Source organism: Stigmatopora nigra, chromosome 19, assembly GCF_051989575.1.
Source record: "Stigmatopora nigra isolate UIUO_SnigA chromosome 19, RoL_Snig_1.1, whole genome shotgun sequence".
Classification (NCBI taxonomy): domain Eukaryota; kingdom Metazoa; phylum Chordata; class Actinopteri; order Syngnathiformes; family Syngnathidae; genus Stigmatopora; species Stigmatopora nigra.
The window spans coordinates 262,610-286,113 of NC_135526.1; the positions used below are offsets into that span (position 1 = coordinate 262,610).

At 48.9% G+C, this 23,504-nt stretch overlaps 5 protein-coding genes across 7 annotated transcripts; 1 reads left to right on the forward strand and 4 right to left on the reverse strand.

Annotated features, from left to right (window-relative positions):
• Positions 1-41: 41 nt before the first annotated feature.
• On the reverse strand, positions 42-2,731 carry LOC144212522 (protein phosphatase 1 regulatory subunit 14A-like). The gene is made up of 4 exons (XM_077740477.1): positions 2,098-2,731; positions 864-944; positions 712-744; positions 42-608 (listed from the first exon to the last, which is right to left on the reverse strand). The coding sequence occupies exons 1-4, from the start codon at positions 2,299-2,301 to the stop codon at positions 438-440; spliced, it is 489 nt and encodes a 162-aa protein (XP_077596603.1). The 5' UTR covers positions 2,302-2,731; the 3' UTR covers positions 42-437.
• Positions 2,732-2,853: 122 nt separating this feature from the next.
• dlb (deltaB) lies at positions 2,854-6,593 on the reverse strand. The gene is made up of 7 exons (XM_077740472.1): positions 6,218-6,593; positions 5,897-6,136; positions 5,774-5,831; positions 5,437-5,700; positions 4,640-5,001; positions 4,337-4,553; positions 2,854-4,194 (listed from the first exon to the last, which is right to left on the reverse strand). Exons 1-7 carry the CDS (start codon positions 6,266-6,268, stop codon positions 3,503-3,505), a joined length of 1,884 nt encoding a protein of 627 aa, XP_077596598.1. The 5' UTR covers positions 6,269-6,593; the 3' UTR covers positions 2,854-3,502.
• A 2,212-nt stretch (positions 6,594-8,805) lies between these two features.
• Positions 8,806-12,055, reverse strand: LOC144212521 (uncharacterized). Of its 3 annotated transcripts, none has more exons than XM_077740473.1 (5): positions 11,845-12,055; positions 10,900-11,106; positions 9,896-10,333; positions 9,756-9,809; positions 8,806-9,676 (listed from the first exon to the last, which is right to left on the reverse strand). In XM_077740473.1, exons 2-5 carry the CDS (start codon positions 11,024-11,026, stop codon positions 9,288-9,290), a joined length of 1,008 nt encoding a protein of 335 aa, XP_077596599.1. In that variant the 5' UTR covers positions 11,027-11,106; positions 11,845-12,055; the 3' UTR covers positions 8,806-9,287. The 3 variants fall into 3 exon arrangements, with proteins under 3 accessions (XP_077596599.1, XP_077596601.1, XP_077596602.1); XM_077740475.1 differs by lacking the exon at positions 11,845-12,055 and adding an exon at positions 11,586-11,784; XM_077740476.1 differs by lacking the exon at positions 11,845-12,055 and adding an exon at positions 11,443-11,571.
• A 403-nt stretch (positions 12,056-12,458) lies between these two features.
• On the reverse strand, positions 12,459-17,807 carry capns1a (calpain, small subunit 1 a). The gene is made up of 11 exons (XM_077741042.1): positions 17,641-17,807; positions 16,870-16,926; positions 16,764-16,800; positions 16,592-16,684; positions 16,441-16,498; positions 16,272-16,336; positions 15,939-16,007; positions 14,000-14,078; positions 13,727-13,843; positions 13,578-13,636; positions 12,459-13,478 (listed from the first exon to the last, which is right to left on the reverse strand). Exons 2-11 carry the CDS (start codon positions 16,914-16,916, stop codon positions 13,452-13,454), a joined length of 651 nt encoding a protein of 216 aa, XP_077597168.1. The 5' UTR covers positions 16,917-16,926; positions 17,641-17,807; the 3' UTR covers positions 12,459-13,451.
• A 443-nt stretch (positions 17,808-18,250) lies between these two features.
• On the forward strand, positions 18,251-22,946 carry lrrc32 (leucine rich repeat containing 32). Its single transcript, XM_077741088.1, has 3 exons — positions 18,251-18,299; positions 18,408-18,676; positions 20,231-22,946. The coding sequence occupies exons 1-3, from the start codon at positions 18,251-18,253 to the stop codon at positions 22,085-22,087; spliced, it is 2,175 nt and encodes a 724-aa protein (XP_077597214.1). The 3' UTR covers positions 22,088-22,946.
• The last annotated feature ends 558 nt before the right edge of the window (positions 22,947-23,504 follow it).

Genomic DNA, 23,504 nt, shown 5'->3' on the forward strand with positions numbered 1-23,504 from the left:
GGCTGAAAAAAACATGTAGCGTAAAAGGAAAGCAAAAAACATTGCGATTGCTTACTTTATTAGCATTTAGGTGTAAACGTACTTAAGGATCAGTCCGCATTCATTTTATATGGATATAACATGGTATCGATATCATAAGATAGGATCTAATACTCCATTTAATAGCATGCATTTCAAATCCATGATGGGATTACGTGATCTAAAATATGTCTGCTGTCAATCTGTTAGTGGACGGGCGACAGGCTTTCACTTTGAGTCTCACAGTGCGGAAATCAATCCCAAAATGCTTTGACGTTATGGTGCTTCATTTAAAAAAAAAAATGTTTTTAGTCATTTTCATCTCATGCAAATGTTACCCGTCATTCAAAAGTCAAGTGTTAAAGGCACAGTGTGTTTGGGTGGCTGGCCGGCTCAAGCATACGTGAGTGACGGATTTGTCAGAGTGTCTGCTGGTGATGGCTTCGGCCGTGATGCGGGTTGTCAAAGTGGTACGGCTCGTGGCCGCGATGGTGGCTGTGAGTGATGAGCGGGTGCTCCACGCCTTCCGTGGCCAGCTCCTCCTCTTTGTGGACTCCCCGAAGTTTCTCCACCAGCTCCTCGATGAAGCTCTTGCAAATCACACACACGAGTCAATTCTCCATTTTCATTTCAACTGAATTTGAAAACGTGCAAAAGAGTTCTTCAAATAGACTTTTGAAAGAAAAACATTACCTCCGTCTCGTTATTGCAGCTTTGAAAAAGCTCCTGCCAAAACAGGCCCAAATAGAGAAAAATGTTATAAAGGGCAGAAAATATATATATATTTTCATTTAATTTAATAGGCCACTCAGCAACAACAACAAAAAAACACTTTAATATACTACCTGTAGTTTTTTAACTCGTTCCACATCATCGGGTAGGTCAATCAATTGGTCAATCATCACCTCTTCTGGCATATCGGGCTCCTATCATCACAAAAGATAGGAAGCAAAGGTCACATCCTTCTCAAAACATGACAAAATCATCCACTCCTGATGAGTCTGGATATTTCTGTTCAAGTGAAAAATAACAGCGATTACTACAGGGGGTACATTTTGGGGTCAAAGGTCACAGGGGTCAAACTTTATTTGTTTTGTCGTTGCCGACTCAATCAACAAATGTGTTTGGTAATATGGAAGGAAAGAGGCGATGGGTGGCCTTCTCTTGGAATGAGGTCAAAGGTCACACGGGTCAGAAAAGGAATTTTGTGAGATCTGTCCGTCATGGATGAAGATAGATGGAATCAAATTTGCAAAAAGCCATGAAGACAAGGGAGTGAAATTTGAAACTCCTCCAGGTGCTCCAAAAAGTCCAAGAAATGCTCTTCTCTGCGCAAACGTTGGAACATTTAGTTAGCGCCAGCTGTGGGCTTGAATACTAAAATGCCCTGTGAACAAATTCCCTTTGTATTTTGGTGGATGGCCCCTTTGTTTTCCCGAGAAAGGACGGACGGCTCACATTTATCTGTCACGTTGTCCCTCTGCAAAAGGTTCCTCCCTCCGCCCCTTCTTATGGCCGACCATCAAAGCCACGTGAAGATGTTCAAAGAAGTCACCCCATTGCCTTTGCCTTTGTTTGTTTACCGCATCATTTCAGGGCCTCCCATTTAAGGCCACACGTGGGAAAATTGGAATGCCTTGTAAGGAGAGGCGGCCGGCGGCGTGCCCACCTCAACTTTGTTTACGACTCGATGGAGACGGAGATAAGTCCAGAAAATATTGGACAAAGCCTGGACACGTCGAAATGTTCACTTATTGGCTTTACAGTGGATGAATGAAAAATGTCATGTGAGGAGGGGAAATCACCGTCAACAGCTGTTTCCAATCTGATTGTTATTGTTAGCATTCGCCTAATGGGGTCAAACTAATGACTCTTATCACTTTGCAAACTTTACATTTTGATCTCACTTCATTTTTATGGTCATATGTCAATCTTTAGATAACTACTTCTTCATGTGTGCACTCTAAAGTGATGCTTTAATCTCGTTGTACACAACCAAGACATTGAAATAAAAACAACAAAAAGATAATATGACTAATTGTATGCGTTTTTTTTTTTTTTTTTTTTAGTGGGACCGACCTGACCAGCGTAGAGAAGAACGAGACGCTCATCAATCCACTTCTCCACGTCGAGTCTTCTCTGCAGTTCTTTCCGGTTGTACTTGACGGTCACCCGGGCGTGTCTCTTCGGGGCATGGTCGCCAACATCATCGGCAAAACCGTCAACGTCGTCAACGTCGCCAACGACGTCTTCCACCTCCATCCCGGTCCGCGCGGCCGCCATGTTGGCTCCAGTCTGGTCCGACTGGTTTGGCGTCTGACGCTGGGAGGCGAACCGCCCACCCCAAATAAAGCGCTCTCCTCACCTAATGTCTATACATAAGCCATTATGGTGACATCTTTACAATAATTGTTTAGCATGAACACTTGTCTCGAGTATTTTAAAAGCGCCTTTCGAAGTCAAATGTTGACACCGGACTTGCAAAACTATGATCGAGGGGGGAAAAAGGGGGTTGCTACACGACGTCATTGTTGATAAACTATCAGGACTTTGCCTCATCTATTTACGGTGGACTTCTTATTCTTCAAGATCTAATGTCCACAGAGGAATTCGTCTTTTTAAAAATTCCACTATAATTGAATTTTATGCTGCACAATGTTCCCTTATTGTAAACAAAACAACCTCCGGCAAAGTATGGACTAAAAGTAAGACTGTGAATACCTTTGTTTACTTTGTGTAGCATTACTTCCTCGTCATGATCAATAGTTTGATTCTGATTAGCCAAAATCGAAATTAGCCCCGCCTAGTGGCCACTTTGCGAATTATTCCACTGTATTTGGTTATGTACACAAGATTTTTATTGTATAAAACAAAAGAATTCCTGCACAACAACGCATTATGATCAACTTAAATAACGAAAAGACAAAACATCACAAAAGAACTTTGGCATGAACACAAACAATGGCACGTGACGGGGAAACGTCTTTTACAATGTTTACGGCAGCCCTTTTTTTTTTGCTGCCATCGACCACTTTGGGACATAAACGTCCATTCCCCACAAAACAACCAAAAAACAAACCTGTGTCTTCATTCAGCATCGTATAAATATATTTCTGTGACAATCAAAGCCCAGCCATGAACATTGGTTCTCAAATAAATAAATAATAATAAAATAATGATGGTGCGCACAATAAGGAAAAAATGAGCAAAGGAAGATTGAAAAGCGAAACAACAAAAACAAATCTGCCAAAAAAATGTTTTTAAAAAAAGGACAACGGCATCAAAACAATGGGCAAGCCGTCCAATTCCCTGTTTTTGGTCTGACTTGTAGGTCCTACGAAATATCTTTTTTTTATTAGTTTTTTAAATATATATAAGCTGTCTCTTTGGGTCTCGAGTGTGACAAACACTTGCCGCGTACAGGGGTCTTTTTTTTTTTTTCACCTGGTGTACACAAACCCGAGAGGAGCGCCGGCCGCCGCCTTCACCTGCAGCCACCGAGCGCGTTGTTGCCCGTGGGGTCCCTCCACGGGAAGCCCGCCCGGGTCTCGTACCTCCCGTCGGAAAGCGGGGCGAAACTGAGACGGGGCGCGCCGTTGCTGATCTTGAAGAGACCGCCGGCGCCGCCGGCGCCGCCGCCGAGGAAGGCGTCCCTGTCGCCGGCCCCCGGGTGTCCGGCCGTCTCCAGGTCGTTGTAGACGGCGGCGTCGCGCAGCTGCTTCCCGCCCCGCGGCCTCCCGCGGCGCCTGAGCAGGACGATGGCGGCCACCAGCGCCAGCGCCAGCAGGGCCAGGAGGCAGGAGACCACCACGGCGGCGGAGGAGGGCCGCGAGGCCTGGCGCGAGGCCGGCTTGAAGCTGGGCTGCAGCGTGAACTCGCAACTGGGGCCCATGAAGCCCTTGGGGCACTGGCACACGGGCCCGCTGAAGTGAGTGAAGCAAGTGCCGCCGTTCTGACAGGGGCGCTCGCCGCACGCGTCCGAGCGCACGCTGCAGTTCTTGCCGCCGTAGCCCAGGGTGCAGGAGCACACGTAGTCGTCCACGCCGTCCTGGCAGGTGCCGGCGTTCTGGCAGGGGTTGGAGGCGCAGTCGTCCACGTTCACTTGGCAGTTGGCGCCGGCGAAGCCGCCCCGGCAGCGGCAGAGGACGCTGTGGCCCAGGTCTAGACACTCTCCGCCTGAATAGGGTGGGGGGAAAACTTTGCTTCAGAAACTCATACTAAAAGTGTGATTTTCATTCATTCGTAAATGACTCAAAAGTCAAAGGCCTGGGGTTGACCTTACAGTTCACCATTCCGCCACCAGGCGTCGCATACGTACCGTTTAAGCAGGGCCGATTGCTGCAACGATCCAGCTTCTTCTCGCAGTTGGAGCCCGTGTAGCTGGGGGGGCATCGGCAGGTGTAACCCCCCGTGGTGGTCTCCACGCAGGTGCCGCCGTTGAAGCAGGGGCCGTCGGCGCACGTCATGGCAATGATTTCGCAGTTTTTGCCGTAGAATCCTTGGGGGCAGGTGCACGAGTAGTCGTTTTCCAGGTCCTGCAAAGGGTCCATTCGGTGAGCGTGACTGTATTTTGTTTTGGGGGAGGACAGCCACGGACTTGGGAGGTCAGCAACCGACTTACATTGCAGCTGCCGCCATTTTTGCAAGGGTTGCTGTCGCACTCGTTGGTCTCCAGCTCGCAGTCGGTCCCGCCGTAGCCCGGTCGGCACGTGCAGGTGTAGCTGCCCTGGCCGGTGTTGGCGCAGGTGGCGCCGTGGGCGCAGGGCTTGTGGTTGGTGCAGTAGTTGAGGTCCTGGTCGCAGAAGAGGCCCCCCCAGCCCTCGCGACAGTTGCACTGCCACGGCTGAGCGCAGGTGCCGTGGAGACAGCCCGGGTAGCGCACGCACTCGCCGCAGGAGGGGCCCTGCCATCCCATGCGGCACTTGCAGCCCCCGGGGGCGTCGCAGTAGCCGTGCCGCTCGCTGCAGTCCGCCGAGCAGATGGCTGAGGGAGACAAAGGGGGCGCCGTTACACAAAAGCCCTTTGCGTTATGCCGTTTGTGTGGGGGCCCGCCCGCCCGCCCGCCCCCACCCTGGCCAGCCCCCGTCTGACCCCGGCCCCCTTCTCTATTAGTTAAGCATTAATCCAAGCAGCTGGCAGGCAGGCAGGCACGCCTTTCTTCTTTTTTTTTTTGTTATCTCCAAAGTGGATCTCCCGCGTGTCGGGAGCGCCTATTTTCTGAATAGCGCACACTTTTGTGGTCTCTTTCTGCTGAAAACTATTCAACAATTAGACTTTGGTTTAAAGCCCGAAAGAGCAAAACTTTACGACTGGTGGAAAAGCTTAATATTCAGAACATTTTTGGGCTGGTGGGTCGGATCCCGGGTGGACAAAAGGTAAAGTGGAGCCACGAGCGGTCGGTAAATGAGGAGGACTTACGCTCGGAGCAGTAGTTCCCCTTCCAGCCCTCCAGGCAGACGCGGTTGCCCTCCTGGTCGCAGGTGTAGTGGCCCAGCGTGTCGTCCCGCGGCCTGCAGTACTCGGCGCAGCCGTCTCCAAAGTAGAACTGGTCGCAGAAGACGTGGTAAGAGTAGCGCAGCTCGCTCTGCTCGCCGAAATGCACGTCCTGCGACCAGTCCTCCCCGATGGCCAGCCTCCTCCTGGTGGCCAGGCGGTTCACCAGGTTGTTTTGGTTGTCTGAAACTAGACACGGGACGGCGTTTCAGACCGGGCCTCACCGACCCAGTGGCAACGTGACCAGCGGCCCGGGACTCACCCGTGTATTCCGTGGGAGATTCGGCGTTCCAGGCCTCGATGATCAGTGAAAACGTTCCCTGAAACAAGAGCGGGAGGTCAGGCCTCCCACCCGGACGCTCGCCACGGCGTTGCGTTCACTTACCGGCCATTTAAAGTGGAAAGGCACCCGTATGGGGGCGCTGCCGGAGATGGAGGTGTGGTCGGCCCGGATCACGTCGGTCTGGCCCGTGCCGAAGGTGCACGGCGGCTCGGCCGAGATGACGTCTTCGGGGTGCTTGAGGCAAATTCGGAAAAAGATGTGGCAGTCGCGCCGCCTCCTGCAGATGCGCTGCGCCGTGTGGAAGGAGTTGATTTTCAGCTCAAACACTCCCGACGAGAACACCTTCGAGCAGAGAAAAAAACATGGTCAGGTCACCAAAAAACGGATCCATTTTTACGCCATCCAAAAATTGGCTCCACTTACCACGTGCACCAAGGCCAAAGCCCAAAGATATCTCAGGTGGAAGCGGGCCATTTCTTGCTTTCCAAATTTCAAATGGAAGCCGTCATCGGTGGTCAACGTAATTCCAACTTTGCCAAACTAAAATGGCAAATGCACTTGGGCCTCCTTTTCTTCTTTCTCCAATGGGATATTCTCAGTGGGCGCTCTACTTTTGTTTTGGGCGCTGCTGCTGCATAAAGAGCGCTTTTATAGCGGGCCACAGCACGCGTCACGCTGGAAGGGGGAGGAGCCGGCCGGGGGAGACCCCCCAGGGGAGCAGCCTGCGGATTTACTAGCGTGCATCTGGACTCGGTTTCTTTTCCACCGGCCTTCAATGGAATAAGAAGCTCATGCAAATTGTCTTTGCATTCATGAGATGGGGAGGGGGGGGTTGAACCATTATCACATAAACTACAATAATTCAACTATTTCATAGCAAGCCAGTCCTTATGTTAGCGTTTCCAAACTCATTTAGGCTCAAACACGCTTATTACGGTATACTATATAAAACTAAATACAATTCCTATTTTTGGTTGAAAAAACATTCTACTAAACTAAATCCAGCAGCGTTCTTTACTTTAAAAATAAAGGTTTTCTTCATGTGTACAAAACAAAGATCAGAAGAAATAGCACATGGTCTTCCTTTTTTTTTTTATAATTGCTCAGGCGCGTGTGGGGAGACAAAAGCGCTGGTGGGGGGGGGGGGGGGTTGCTAGCTCCCTTAACTGCGTATTATTGTGAGGCCAGGGGCTATTCGGGGGGCCTCTAAGCGTGTGTGTGTGTGCGGGGGTGTATCACGTTGCCTTTGTCTGGCCCTCAAGGCAACAGCTGTATGATAATCAACGGCACATGGCGGGTCGTGTGCGGCGCCAAAGCCCGCTATTGTTTACCCGGAGCGTCCCCCCCCCCCTCACACACGTAGAGACGGCAGATCCAATTTTCCAAGGAGGACCCCTTTAGGCGGCACCTGTCGAGGCGGAGGTTAAACACGCCTGGAGCGTGTTTACATTCCGCCGAGCTTTGGATTTTGGATCCAAACTTGTCACGGAGCGCCTCCGAATGAATGCGATCGTATTTTGTCGTTTTTTTGACCAATGACTTGGCAGTTAGCCTTCACGTCGATTGGCAAGTGTCGTTATGTACAGTAACAAAATGGCCTTTGACATGAACCCATCCGGGTCAATGCCTATTTCAACAATTCCTTCCTTCCTTCATTTTCTCAAGCGCTTATATCCTCACAAACCCCAGCTACCGAGGGGCGGCTCAACTCTGCGGCCGTCCGTGCGAATGGCGAAGCCAAAAAATGTCAAGAAATCCCAGAATGACTGAGATATATATTTTTTTCAAATTGTACGCAGCGGCCCCCGATGCATAAGCGTAGGTCAGGGGCCAAGCAGATGGATAATGCGGCCTCTCTGTATTTACTTGCGAGGAGCGTGACACCGGCGGGGCATGGGAAGAAGTCCGGCGCTCCCCCCGGACCTCCCGTTTGGGAGGCCGCCGGGCCGGCATCTGTCCTCCCCCCACCGGAGCAGCTTGACGAGATCGTCCCCGAGGACGCGGCGAGGCAAAGGGGGTGCCGCGGCAAACCTGACCCGCGCCGCCTCTCGGGGGAAAAGTCAGCGGGCCCGCTGTCTGTCGCCGGCCGCCTGACGACCGCACAATTACTGGAGAGCTTTGGGTGTCTCGGGCGGGCGGGTGGGTGGGCGTGGCCATGCTAGCCAACTACCGATTCCTCATATACAACTGTGGAAGTGACTGACTGTTTGACTACACGCAGCAGATGCATAATTAGTCTTTGGAGACGAGAGAACCCCCCACCCGGGCCTCATCCCACCTTTCCTGGAGCCCACAACCCCCCCCCCCCCCCACCCCCTCCTCCCAAGCCAGAACCCAGACACTCTTGCGGCAGCTTCTGCGACAGATGGGAGATGAAAGGAGGGCCGGCGTAAAAAACCTCCAGCGGGCGCAGGGGTCAACGTTGCCAATAGAAAGGAGGAGGAAAGTCGCAGAAGGACAGATCGATAGACGTCTCTACGCCCCGCCCCTTCATGCCGCCGTGTACCCCTAAATCGGACTCTTTTTTTTTTTGGGCCAGATGTCAACACGTTCTTACAGCTTGAAAGAATGATGGAGTTTCCATCAAAATCATTTGCTGCCGCGCCCATTCCATTGGACGGGAGAAAAAAACGGAAAAAAAATGTGACCTGAACTTGAAATTTCGGTCCATGAGACAAAAGTGTTGACTTAAGACTGTAAATGGGGATAAATGGCCCAAAAGGATTGTGCTGACCTACTAATGAAGCATAATAGTGGGCAACCTTCTTGAGGGCAGACCACAGCTGGTGCTTTTGTTTTCCTTTGGAATCCCGCCACGTGACGCCACCACAAATTGTGGCCAAAGCCTGCCTGGCCTATTTAAGCGCACTTCAAACGGCCTCCAACGTGGCTTCCGACTCCGGCACTTCCCACAAATGGACGGCGGATTGCTGATTTGCTCCTGGGAAAAGTCAGAAGAAAAATACAAAAACAAAGCCCACAATGGATAAAAAGAAGCAAAGTGAAGAAGCAACGTTTTACTCGTTTATTTAGCGTTAAAAGAAAAAGGAAAACGTCTCGTATTTGGACATTCTAACATATAACGCGGTATAGGTGGTAAAAACCTGTGAATCATGTTTAAGATATAGGGACCATATAATGGTCAGCTGGTGAAAACTACTCAATGTTACAGTATGAGTGAAATTGTCTCGACACCGACACCAACAAACAAAGCAAGAGAACACAGAGAAGACATTTCAGATTCAAAAAGACATTTTCTCAAGGTCAGCAATAAAACAAGGCTCGAAAAAGTGGTACATGCTTAACGATGACGCCCCCACACCAGCATTTCCTCTCTCAGTAGCAAAAAAATAACATTAAAATAAAGGAGGAAAAAAATGGAAGCAATGTCGGACGCGCCGTCTCACCGTACACGCTTGGGGCGCCATCTTTCCAATCACGTCCTCCGTCCGGAAGCCAGTGTAAAATCCATAAGGAAGCCGAGAGAGCGGCGCTATGAGGCGGGCCGTCCGTTGAGTTTGTCGTGCATGAGGGTGATGGCGCCGCCCGTAAAGTCTCGCAGGACCTGCACCGTTTCCCGTTGGAGCCGCAGGGACTCGCGCACAAACTCCTGCTGCGTCTCGGCCAGCTGCTGCACCGACTCGGACAGCAGCTCCAGCGAGCGGGAGACCGTTTCCAGCAGGACGTTGGTGGCGTGCTGTTCGTGCAGGCTGAGCGAGGCGTTCCGGAGGACGCTCTCCCTCACGTCGCCCGCCCCGCCACTGAGCGGGAGAGAACCCGACGAAGCCGGGGCTCGCTCTTCTTTCGGGAGACCGTTGTTTCCTCCCAGTTGGCCGCCGCGACTGGACGGCGGGGCGTCTTCCGGGCGCTCCTCGTCCCAATCTGTCCGGGAAACACGAGCCATTTGAACGAGCCTTTTGGACCAGTGCACCACTTTTCCTGTAAATTGATGACAACTCACCCTCTGGAGCCGGGATTTCAAACTGCATGTCAAATGCCGCTTGCGACGAGTCTCCTGCAAAAAAAAAAAAGAAACTTTTGCAACGGGCTCTTTTAAACACAACCATTTAAAACCAAGGGGTCCTTTGCCGAATGATCTACCCGATTGCGCAAATCCGGCAGAAGTGTAGGACGTGGACGCGGGCACGGACAAGTCGTCGGCGCCGTTGGGCGAACTTTGCATTCCCGCCATGTCGTCCTCGTCCAGTTCTTCCACATCGTCGTCGTCGTCGTCGTCTTCGTCGCAGAGGGGGCCCAAGTCGCCGCTGCCGCCGTCTTCCTGGTCCATCTCCAAAATCTGAAGCACTATTTTCTCCGTGTGCGTGAGGTCTTTGGAAAAACGCGAGTTGAGGGCCCGACCGGGCACTTTGCCCGAGCGCACGGTGCCCACTTTCCGCTTGGTGTCACACTTGAGGTCCGACCATTTCTTGACCACCTCGATGACTTCGCGCTGGCACTCGCCGATCTCGTTGACCCGAGCCGTGATCTCGGCCCACGTGCGCTTCTTCACGTCGGTTCCCACACCGCGGTTGAATTTTCCTGACAGTTACAAACAAATCAAATAGAAAATAACATACACAAAAACTAAATGGGATCATGTCACTCTACTAGAATAGCTGACATAAATGACTCATAATGACACTTAATATTTAATTTCAATGTTAACTTATTATTTTTACTGGTTTATTTCTACCCAAAACATGGTGGACCGCCGGTGAGCTTTCTGTACCAGCAACATTTGCAAAATTCCTCCTAAATTGGTCAATAGCAACTGCGGTTAGAGTAAAGAGAGAGTGCAGTACTTGAATGCGACCCGCAGAGGGTAGTAAAGAATCCAAATCATTCGCTTGACGTCGGAGATGTTGAAACCCATTTGATGTATTTACAGTTTAAAAGAAAAGAAAATTAGACTGAATTGTCATGGTTTTGACATCGATATTTGTAAAATATAAGAATACTAACCATTAGCTCCTCAATCTACACATAAGGAACAATGCCCACCTCAACCAGAACGACTGATCATCAATGTTTACGTTTTGCTTCATCATCAGCTGTTCCATACAAAGGATGACACAATAACAATGGGAAGACAAGAGGACACCTACCTACAACCACGGAACGATGTTTCCTCACTTGATCCAAAAGTATGTGAACCTCACTGAAAGTAAACCGGGCTTTCCTTTTCTTGAAGCGCATAACACTGTCTTGATTGTAGAATAATGTTGAAGACATGCTCCACAAAACAGCCTCGGTGACTCTTCAGCTGCTGGGTACTCACTCGCTCGCCGTTCAGCTCCAACTTTCAGATGAGCCTGTCAAAAATGTTGAGCATTTATTACTTTTTTTTGTCATCTCCACAAATGAAAATAGATAACCAAACCGCCCTGTACTACTTACTGTATGAGCTCAATGTTAGGAAAAGCACACACATGCATTGCACATGAGAACCATGGCACGTGTATATTGCATGTTTATGAATGACATTTAACCAAATATTGGCATTGCAAACCGTATTCATTGCATTTTAACCTTGCCCACGTACAGCGAACGAACAATGCACACGACTTAATACAGTTTAAATGGGAGCAATTCATGCAGAATGACGCGTTGATAACACACACTCGATCCCCATTTCATAGTCAGCATACTTTTGCATAAATATTGGCTTTATGTGAAGATTTGGACATATCGAGTGTCTTTCAGCTTGGCTAGTTCTCAATGCAGCGGTGGCTAAATGCTAACTTTGACTGAGGCTAGTGGCTAATGATGCACTGTGTTCATTTCTCCCCACCTCGTGACTTATGTTATACTCTTGTCATACACTCCACATACGTATTACTTGCGGTTATATTAGAAAGTCGAGAGAGCTTGTTTGCTAGTATTCGCTATAAGGGAACAATGATACGAGCTCAACTCGTTTTCTTTGCAGCCATACAGCGATGGCTAACAGTAACACTGGTGCTAGGTTAGTAAAGGGCAGTATTGAGCCATGTCGCCTTGGGAACAGCGGTACGACTTCCAAAAACGTAAACAGATAATGATAGGCTTACCTGAAAGTCCCCAAATCTATATTTGTTTTTTTTTTAAAGTATTCATGTAAACGTCACTGTCATCACGCTAGCTGGTATAAAGCTAGCGAAAGAAATCCCAGACAGAAACGGTGTCCGGTTGTGGATAACGTTAGTATTTCAATTCAATCTACTTTTTAAGCGATAACGTGCCAATATAATATTCTGCAGTGATTGATGCCCTCGTGTACCAAATAGTAATATTGGGAATTTTTGAATAGTAACCATGTTTATATTTGTATTTCGTTTTAAAGAAATCCATGGTACTCCCTGCTCTTATTTTGAAGTTTGGTTTTCCGAGGTGGATGAGAGCAGGGGAAATTGCGACAGGAAAAAATGTCATAACATTTACTCTACACCTGTTCTCAGATGCAAAGATGAAATATTTGAACTGCCCCAACATTTTGTAACATAGGCATATAAGTTGTCAGGCCGTATCTTTACCCTCATTCAATAGTTTCACTGGTCAAATCAGTATAATTCAACATCTGACAATTATTGTCAAGTAAGAAACAAATATAAGTTTTTTTCCCTCAATGATAACATTGAGCAGACTTTAAGTATTGTTCATCATTCTTCAATTCACCAAAACGAAACACATGTAACACTTTTATTTCAAGCTCAGCGCACACATTTGTATTTCATTGAGCACTTGAAGTGGTTCTTGCTAGATTGATTGACAAAAAGGTGGAAAAAGGCACATCCATTATTGGTTGCATGCATTAGTGGCATACAAAGCTGCTGCTATATAGTTCCAAATTTCACACGTTATGCTTGTGCAGGCTTATCTAAATAACACACTCATTGTGATAACTAAAAGTCAGTTTTAAAAGATGGGCACTTTGCAGTAACTCATACCAAAGATAAAATGACAATACTATGAGCTTGTCAAATCGCAACATTGTCTCCAACTGTGCATTCATTCATGCTGTGTTCCCTGGCAGCCTGAAAAACTTGAAAGTTGCTTTGGACAATTTATTCATCGGATAATAAGTCATTTATATAAAATAGCTACGTTGTCAATATATACAATGGCTAACGATAATTTAGTATGTGAATTTTTTTTTTAAATCAAAGATAGCATTTGGAGGCTAACGTGACAATATTTGATGTCATGTCAAACTAAAAATGATGAAAAGATAACATTTTTGTGCAATTAAAATTTTGGAAATGAAATGTTTTAATTTCTAAAGCGTGATCCAGGGATCTAAGTGCGTTGGGCAAATTTACTAGAAATGTTTCTCACCACTAATGCATTTGATCGAGCCCACTTTAGACGCGCTTTGTGGTTGGGCCTCATTATTTTCACATTTCCGCAAACCTCATGCTTTCAGGATTCAGTCGACGACGTTGGCCTAATGCGTACAATTGTCAGCAAACGATTGTGCTTTCCCGGGCGGGTTGATGATACGGCATTGTTTCTGCCCTACAAGTAATATGGCACAGTTTGCAATCCCGTAACAGGTAGTGCTTTGAAAACAACATTTGCAGGAGTGTCAGTGTAATGAGTAAAGAGGGGAGTTGTTATTGACAAAATAGGGCGGTTGAAGGAACCTCGAAACGAAATGAGTAGGCTCAAGCGAGTAGGCTCAAGAGTACATGGTCAATTGAAGCCACTGAAAGACACAGCACAGAAAAAACATTTCAAAATCAGATGAGGATTTGGGCAGCACTTTTCTATGGGTGTCCAACAAATGATAAAATGATGAGATTACCTCCTGAACGTTGACTTTGATGGTCCCGTTGTTGTCCTTATCCAACGTTTTAAAGGCCCCTGAACAAGAACATTGGCATTTATTTCAGTCTCCGAGTGAGTGAGTGAGTGGGGATGAGAAATTGAAGAATAAACCCTTTGGAAACTCACGGCACATGGCATCCAGCCTCACGAGACAGCCGATGTAGTTGTCAAAATCAATATTGCCGCTCTCGTCGCTGTACCTGCGAATGATCATCTGGAACATCTCTTCACTGAGGGGGAAGCCTGCAGACAACCATTTCAACAGCGCTTATTCCATCTTTTATTTTCAAATCTTTCCACATTCAGCCTCCATTTTTTCCCGTGCATCTCTATAAATAAGGAATTATGAGAGATGACATTTAAACCGTAAAATGGCAGGAAAAAAAAACAACAACTCACCAGCAGCTCTGAAAGCATTGGGCAGTTCATCTGCCCCAATAACACCTGAACCGTCTGCGTCGTAGGACTTGTAGACTCCCTAAATCAACAAGAACAAGGCGGAATGTCACATTACTGGTGTATCAAATCATTCGAAACATAGCATAGTATGGCCCAGGGGTACGGAACCTATGGCTCGGGAGCCACATGTAAAAATATGGAAACCAGTGGTGAGAGAGCCGAGTCGTGGACGCACCAATAGGACCGTCACGTCGGGACAGTGTCATTGATTTCACTGATACACATTAAACTCATTGATATTCATTGATTGATTGTTTTTTTTAACCTATTTCAAACATGGGCCATCAAAGTGCAAACTTTGGAGCATTTTGACCCATTCAAGAGCACCTTTGTTGAATGATATTGCACCCATTTTCATTTATACACAACTATGTATGATGACAATAAAGGCTTGTGATTTGATATAAAGGCATAGCATCCCATAACAGTAGGTTTTCATTTCAAACTATTCCACAAAATTTAGGCTTGCATAAAGAGCAATACTAAGTGTCCTGCGAGTGCAATCAGTGGATTGACATCAGGTGCTTCTTTCAGCCCGACCCCCGCTGGTTCAAGTTTGTCAGCTCGGACAGAAGCCGGACGGATTTCTCAAAACAAAAGTAACCCCCCCCCTCCTCACCCACAGCAGCCCAACCCCCGTCCATTCAACTTTTTCACCTATGTATGTGCCTTTGCCAGCCAGCCCTGTCTGGTATAAACTGCCAAGGGCCAATTCAAGACTGTTTTTTTTTTTACCTATTTCAAACATGGGCCACCAAAGTGCAAATTTTTGATCATTTTGACCCATTTAAGAGCACCTTTGATGAATGATATTTCACCCATTTCATTCTACACAGCTGTGTATGATGACAATAAAGGCTTTTGATTTGATTGAAAGGCATAGCATCCCATAAGACTAGACTTTCATTTCAAACTATTCCACAAAATGTAGGCTTTCATAAAGAGTAATACTGAGTGTCCTGCGAGTGCAATCAGTGGATTGACATCAGCTGCTTGTTTCAGCCCAACCCCCATCGCTTCAAGTTTGTCAGCTCGGACGGAGCCGGCCGGATTTCTCGAACCAAAAGCTCCCCTCACCCACGTTGGCCCAACCCCCGTCCATTCAACTTTTTCACCAATGTATGTGCCTTTGCCAGCCAGCCCTGCCTGGTATCAACTGTCAAGAGCCAATTCAAGAGTTTTTTTTTTTTTTTTACCTATTTCAAACGTGGGTCATCAAAGTGCAAACTTTTGACCATTTTGACCCATTTAAGAGCACCTTTGTTAAATGATATTTCACCCATTTTGTTATATACTCAGCCATGTCTAATGACAATAAAAGCTTTTGATTTGATATAAAGGCCTAGCATGCCATAAGAATTGGCTTTTATTTCAAACTATTCCACAAAATGTAGGTTTCCATAAAGAGCAAGCTTTCTGCAATACTAGTGTGACACAAGTGCAATCAGTGGATTGGCGTCAGGTGCTTGTTTCAGCCCTACCCCCGTCGCTTCAAGTTTGCCGGTCAGCTCAGTCGGTCAATGCTGGTCAATGCTTGAATGATGTCATAACATCACAGGGACTTATTTGAATGCTGTTAGTGGGCCTTGATCGTTTAGCCTGTTTTAGCACAACTAAACTTTCCCCACAAACTTTCTGGAATTTCCCTTGCTGGAATTATGATTCCCTTGCTAATTAAAAAAAAAAAAGAAAGCACTATTTTTTTGAGCACCTTGCAATTCCAGAAATACGAGCGCTTTGTTCCACAGTACTAGGGTAGCAGGTTGTTGTTACAACAACAGGCTTCTCTGCTGTGACTCACTGGTAACGACGAAGACTGACCACAGAAATGTAAGGAAACGCCCATGTTGAACAAACGCGGCAAATCCGCCTGACTTGCCTGCCATTTCTTGATGTTATTCCAGAGGTATTTGAACTCGTGGAAGCCCAGTTTTCCGGTGCTGTCGCTCTGAAACAGCATTAAGGTCACAGCATTTGATAGGATGTTCCCAGTCGTGTTTGCCTAAGGTGAATGTTGGTCCATCTTAGTCACCATACACACCCCATTCACATCACACTTGCTTTTACGTGTTGATTTTACAAGAAGCCGCTGCGGAAAGTCCGGCTTCACACGTCGGTTGACGCTAATCTGTTGACAGCTCATTTACGCCTCCGAATCCATCAAGCTTTTTCGCTACTTAAATCCTTTCAGAGTTTTTGTTTTAAAGGATACGTCCATGACCGCCACCATGCTTCTACAAGACTCAATAGAGAAACCATCGGTCTTCAGATCACCATCTGAAACACACAAAAGTCTTTGATTATCATTGAAGGTCTGACTTAGAATAAACATGGCAGTAGAATGAAATGTTTTAAAAAGGCTGTCTGAGAAAATAACTCACGTTTTCCAATGATTTTGTTGAGGATGTTCATGAGTTCCGTTGGGCTAACTTCCATGTCCTGTCATGGGGTCAAAACAGTGACTGGTCATAAAATAAACAAATAAATAAAGATAAAAATTCGATCCACAATGTCAATGTGTGTGACGCTCACATCTCCGGCGAGTTGCTGGAAAACTCTGCGGAACTGTTTCTCTTCATCGCTCTCGTGCTGCTCCGCATAGGCCAGGGGTCTGCGAGGGGCCGGCTGGAACCAGAACAAATGACAAATAGGATCATTAGCCCATTGCTGACATGGATTTCAAAACAACATTTGGGTCACTCACAGGTTCGGAGGGAATAAATTGGGCTGGATCAATGTTGCTGCAAGAAAACAAAATAACGAGCATTTTAAAAACCACTGCATCTTTTGCCTTTGGACGATTCTCTTACCCGATGACATTGATGAGGCCTCCGATGAACTTTCTGGCAAACGACATCTCAAGACAGCTGGGAATATAAAATGCGACACAAGTTATTCAAAATATTACTCAGGGCAAAAAGATGACTTAGTTTGTCAATACACTTCCATGAATGTAAAATTCTACTTAAGTTTCGGCCAATGTTTCCAAACACCAGCGTTTTGTAGAAGCCAGTAATAGATGCAATAACGTGCAATGTGTACGTATTTATGAATTTGGATGGCGGCCACGCCCACCAAAATATATTTCCTGGATGGTGAACAAACTGCCGCACCCCAATGCAAAAAAACATGATTAGTTTTAGGGGATATTTCTTTGTGATACCAAAAGAAGCTCACGTTGAAGGCTTGGCTAACTGCCACCACTTTCTTATGATTTAGGCACAAATACTTTATACCAGACGGTGGCGTCTACATAGTTCCGTATTATTTGTGAGATGACTATTGACAAGTCATCCTGGGACTTGTTTCTTATTTTTATGTATGTAATAAGGGAGACAACGGACGGCGAACACATTTTCAAAGATATCTTGTGTACCGTTCTTTTCGAAAGACGCGTCACCCGTGCCAAACTACGTTTGCGAGGGCTAACGGGCAGAAGGCTAGCTAGATGCGAGCTAGCTAACCTCTAGCATGCTAGCTAGCTTGGTTTTGAGCTCTCAACCTGACAATCATTTGACTTGAGGTTTTAGTCCCGTAACAGCACATTAGTTGTCCAAGTTAAAAGAAGCCCAGTGACTCACCGCAGGGGGCAACAGCGTCACTCGGGTAGTTAGCTGGAAGGGTCTTGAGAGTTTTCAAACAGCTGGCAGCCTGTCCGTAGGGTCCCGAGTACGAAAACACACCCTAAATTGTCCCGAACAGACAAGAGCGAGGGGCGGGGCGGGAGTATACACGATAGCGCTACTCTCTCAGCCTGCTACATGCACATAGCTGCCCTCTGGCGGAGAAAGCGCCACAATGCATTCAATAGTTGAACCCTTTCAGGGACAGTTGTCAGTGATCACCTTTGACCCATTATAGTGGCTTCGTTGAGCTGTACTACTAATATCAAGTGGGCGATGGTGAAATTTGAACATTTTGTCCATTATTGTTGGGTACGGCGCCTTGCTGGATAAAGTGGAAAGGTAACAAGTCCAAAAGGACTTTTTCAATGAAGTTATCTATGAAGGATCCCTTTTCGCTCAAATCTGTGAAACCATCAAAGAGTCATAGGACAATCAATAAGTGAGAAGAATGTGGGACTCATAAACACCCCCCTAATGCGTGTTCCAAAGGTCATAAAATGATAATATAAAGAGCATGTTTTTCTTGCAAAGCAAAAGCAGATGTATCCTTTCAACTCTGGCCGGAATGCCCAAAATTCCTCTCCGTGATAACGGAGAAAAGGGGGTTACGACAGGTTTTGATGAATCGGGGTTATGTATTAGCGGAAGACATAAACATGTGTCTCCTTGAAATGAGCGATCCAATCGAGCTGCCAACCCCCCTTTTAAGGCATTTCCCTTAGAAGAACCAGGGCTAGGCGGGTGGAGGCGGGCGGAGGGGGTCAGCCGAGGGAAGGGAAGGGAAGGGAAGGAGGAGGAGGGGGCCCCGCAGGATGTTCTCACAGGATGCTGGAACACGCAGTCCGAGTCCAGTACAGTCCAGTCCAGTCGAGGAGCAACGAGTCGGACCAGAGAAGCGACGGGGATTCTAGCCATCCAGTTGGGAAGGCGGTTCGCTCGGGTTAAGAATGTCAAATCTACACGGCCGGGACACATCGTGAAGACTTGTCAGGTACGTGCCCAAAATGGAAAATATTGCCAACTAATCACTGGTGACCAAAACAAGAGAGTATTTAGCCGTAGAGCGAGTTGATTGCCGGCAGTGCTTGACTTTCCCAAGTCTCCGGTCGAGTGCCGAAAGTTGACTCGGACGTCAGGTCCCACATTTCAGCCGCCCTCGGCGGCCTGAAATACGTCATAGCGGACCGACCCTAAAAGCACGGGAGTCCTGCTTTCCATTCGGTCTTTAAAGGAGAGATTTGGAATTTGACCTGGACTTGAATTGAAAGTCTCTTGACAAGAACTCGTTCAACTCTTGTTAAAGTCACATTTGGACTACAGCTGGAGAATTGGGACGGGATTGGGCCTCCGCTTTGACATTTGGCCAAGACTCCTGTGCACAATCGGCGCTTTTTGATCTCTCCGCCATGACAACTTGAGAGCTAACAGATACTCGGGCTTCTCGCGTTTTCTAGGAGACTGTATGTCTTGTATAGTTCTCAGGTGACATCACAATGCTTTTTGGTTCCTTTTACACGGCAGTCGGCGGCTTTCCGTCCAACCAGTTTTTGAAAAAAGCCCCTGTTGTTGGCAGTCCTAGGTCCGTGGGTGCAGGTCTATTTCCTCTCGGCTCCCTTTGCAAAACAAGCGCCACGGCTTCTTCCAGCACGCATCCCGCTCCCGTCCGACGGACCATGTCCCGGTCCCACGGCAAAATGGCCACCTTCCTTCTGCTCTTCCCCATGCTGGCCTGTTGGGCGGCATCCACCACCGACCCTCCCCGCCGTCCCTCTTCGTGCCGCGTGGTAAGTAAAAGCTACTCCCTTTCTGCTGTTGCTTCATCCCGAGTGCATTCCTTGCCTTTTCGTATAAATAAATAGCCAGCCAGGGGGGGGGGGGGGGCTTTAGAGGCGGCGCACGTGGCGACGGAGATGAAGTGAGCTCCGGCCTTGCTTTTTCCGACTTGACTTTGGAGATGGTGACTTTCTGGTCCGGCCCTCATACGCGCAACGGTGTCGTAACGGGTGACGAAGTGGGAGCGCCGATCGCCGCTCTTCCTGTTTCATCAACCTTCTCAGGAAATTCTCCAAAAGATCATGAATCCATTCACTGGCGAGTCAGCGGTGAATGAAAAGTTCACGTGGGTCGAGCCGTGACGGACAGCTATTTGATACAAAAAGCGGATTCCCAAGTACGTATTTTGAACTAGCCCAATCAAAGTAAGAACTACTACTACACGATCAGAACCGCAAGCATGCCGAGAACCTGAAAGGTCTTAGCCAGGAATTGGAGACAGTTTTATGGGCTGCTTTTGGACCGGAGGGGGCCGACGGGGGCCGACGGGGGTCCTCGGACCACATGTTTCCAATTACGAACGCGAGAGGCCTAATATATATCCGATACGGTGCCAAAGGTCAGACCGTTACCGACAGATGCTTTTTTTAGGCCGAGGTCACAAAAGGCCAACCGGCATGATTTACCGACAATCGAAGTTTAGGTCAGTTTGGAAAGCTCCTCGGCTCCGGTGTTGTCTCCGCCCACCGACTGTGTTTGTGTGCGTCGGCAGGTGGGCGCCAGCGCCGTCTGCAGCGATCTGAGCCTGAGCGGCGCCCCCGCCGACCTCCCGTCCGGCCTCCGAGCGCTGGACCTCTCGCACAACCGGCTGCAAAATCTGAGCCGCCGCACCCTGGCCGACCGCACGGACCTCTGGCGACTGGACCTGCGCTCCAACGAGATCCGCTTCATTCAGCCGGGCCTGTTGGAGGCCATGAAGGAGCTGGAGGCCCTGGATCTGTCCGGCAACCGTCTGGACCAGTTCGCCGCCCGGGCCGCCGTCCCGACGGGAAGGCTTCCGGCCCTGCGCTCCCTGGACCTGTCGGGCAACGGCCTGTACACGGGGATGGCGGACTTTTTCCTGGCCGACTCGCCGTCGCTGGAGGATCTGTCGCTGAGCGGCAACGGCATCACCAAGATCGGCAGAAAGACCTTCGGCGGAGCCTCGTCGCTGAGGAGGATCAGCCTGCGCGACAACGTGATCATGGAGATCGAAGACGGCGCCTTCGATTCCCTGGACGCCCTGAGCGAGCTGGACCTGTCGCTCAACTCCATCGCCTGCATCACCGACTTCAACCTGAGCCGCCTGAGCGCGCTGAACCTGAGCCGCAACAGCCTGGAGCTCTTCCGGAGCAGCGCGTCGGAGCGCCCTTACCGCCTGGCCCTCCTGGACCTGAGCCAGAACAAACTGCCCAGCTTCCCGCTCCTGCCGGCCAACAACGCCATCCGCCACCTCAACCTGTCCCGCAACCGGCTGCGCGGAACGGACGGGTGGGACTGGGCGGAGAGCAAGACTCCCCAGGTGGCCTTGAGGCACCTGAGACACTTGGATCTGAGCCACAACCGGCTGGCCATCCTGCCGCCGTCCTTCCTGCGCGCCACCAGTTCGCTGGAGGTGCTGAACGCCAGCAACAACTGCGTGACTTGGCTTTCCGTGCCCGACCGAGAGCTCCTGGCCGCGGCGAGGATCGTGGACCTGGGCTTCAACTCCTTGCGGGGACTTTCTATCCGGGAGGGCGCCCTGCCGGCCTTGGAGGAGCTCTTCCTCCGGGGCAACGGCCTGGGCACCCTGGCGCCGGACACTTTTCGGAGACTCCCGAGTCTAAATCTCCTGAGGCTGGAGGAGAACAACCTGCGGGCGTGCGGCCGGGAGACGGAACCCGAGGAGGAGGAGGAGGACGGTTGCGTCTTCTTCTCTTCGGTCCCCAAGCTCAAGTATCTTTACCTTTCCCGGAACGAGCTGAAGCGTTTGCCCGGCGGCGCCTTCGCCGGCAGTCCTCTGGACTTGCTGGACCTGTCCCTCAACCCCGGCCTGTCCATGCACCCGGACTCCCTGGCGGGTCTGGAGGGCTCCCTGGCCCAGCTCCTGCTGAGGGACAACAACATGTCCAGGTTGACCGCCGACGTGTCGTCGCTGCGCGGCCTAAAACTGCTGGACCTGTCCACCAATCGCCTGAGCGGCCTGCCCGCCTGGAGCCCGGAGTCGTCGCTGGAGACGCTGAAGCTGCAGAACAACAGCCTGGTCACCCTGGACGCCGCCGCCGTGGCGCCGCTGGAACGCTCGCTCAAGACGCTCTACGTGGGCGACAATCCGCTGAGTTGCTGCCAAAACCCGGAGCTGCTGCGTCTGCTGCGGCGCCCGGCCGTGGTGGTGCCGGACATCCGGGCCGCCACCTGCCTCCTCCGCCGGGGCCTTCCACCCGTCCACATGGAGAGGGTGACGCGGGAAATGTGCCGCGGCGGGCGCCACAGGGCCGACTACGTGGTAGGCGTGGCCGTGGCCCTCTTCTTGGCGACCGTGGCCTTGGGACTGCTGCTCCGATACCGCCAGTCTCGCAAGCCAAAAAGCGCCCGGAGATTTCGCGCCTGAAGGACGGCGACTGGTTTTGGATGTACAGGTTAGCTGGTCCGGACTGGAAACAAAGTACGATGTCGTCCGTCATCGGAACGTGACGACAAATCCACTCGACGACTTTTGAACGTTAGCTTTGCACTTCCGCTCGGTTTTTGGGAACGCAAATGAAGGAAAAAATATTTATTTTCATGGAAGTCAACAAGAGACATTTTAATAGGACTGTGGGATGGAATAATGGCCACCCACCCCTTTTTTTTGGCCTCTGGTCTATTTTTAAGCACGCCAAGACAAATGTCTAGACGGGCTTGTTTATGCCGCGCTTCCATTTGCTCCTTATCTCTATGTTTGATCGGCGGAATCAAACATTTGCGTTCCGATGTGTTGGCGAGTTCACTTTGAGTGGGCCTTGATTGGAAGCAGGCCCGGCCGGAAGGCCCGGCCGGAAGGCCCGGATGGCCCACTGACTCACGGTGACGCCGAGCCGTCCCGCCGAGATCAAACAACTCAAAACATGACAAAGAACACACACACAAACGTCCGGAATAACTGCAAAGAAGGGCAAATGTTTAGGCAAGTTGGAGTGCTTTTGTCACTTGCGCTCTCAATGATGCACTTTGACCAAAGATTCCTTGGCACTTCCAAAGTATGGAACACCCTTAAAACATACTTTTTCAAGAGCTACATTTCACTACAAACCAAACCAAACTGTACTCAAATCTTAGTTTCAGTGCTCATGCTAAAGCTACTTTGCGCTCAATGGAAAGATATCTTATGAAATATTTTTGTTGCCTTTTTTTTTCTGAAATAAATTCAAGATGATGGGGTGTGTGTACACAGAAAGCACTGCTTTTATTGGACTGCACTGGGCCGGAGCCGGTGGGACGCCGCCGGTAAAAGGAAGGAGGGGGGGGGGGGGGGGGGGGTCGGCGGCGGCGGCGGCCATGGTTAAGGCAACACAAAAAGAGCATGCAGAGATATACAGTCACAGAGGAAGGACATCATCATATTGCTTGTCAAAGTCTGGCTCCAAACATCCAAATTGTACAAAAAGGAAGAAAATAGGCTTCTCGCGCTACGCAAAAATACACGTTTTTTTTTGAAAAGTTGTCCCTCCCTCCTACAAAGAAGATTCTAATACCAGAAAATAAATAGAGCAAAACAAATGGCAGAAGAAAAATAAAAAAATAATTTAAAATATGTTTTTCTGTCTTTTTTAAATCCTCTTTTCATATACATGTTCAATAGTTCTCTTTCTATTCACAAATGGCACAGCATTCTTTTGAAACAAAAACAAAACAAGACAGAGGGATCAAACCTCTGCGACATTCATATTCACGTGTATTGTAGAGAAGATTTTCATGTTTTTGGGGGACAATTAAGATGAGCATTGAGGCACTAAAAGAAAAAGCAATACATTTTTTGTTTTTACCGT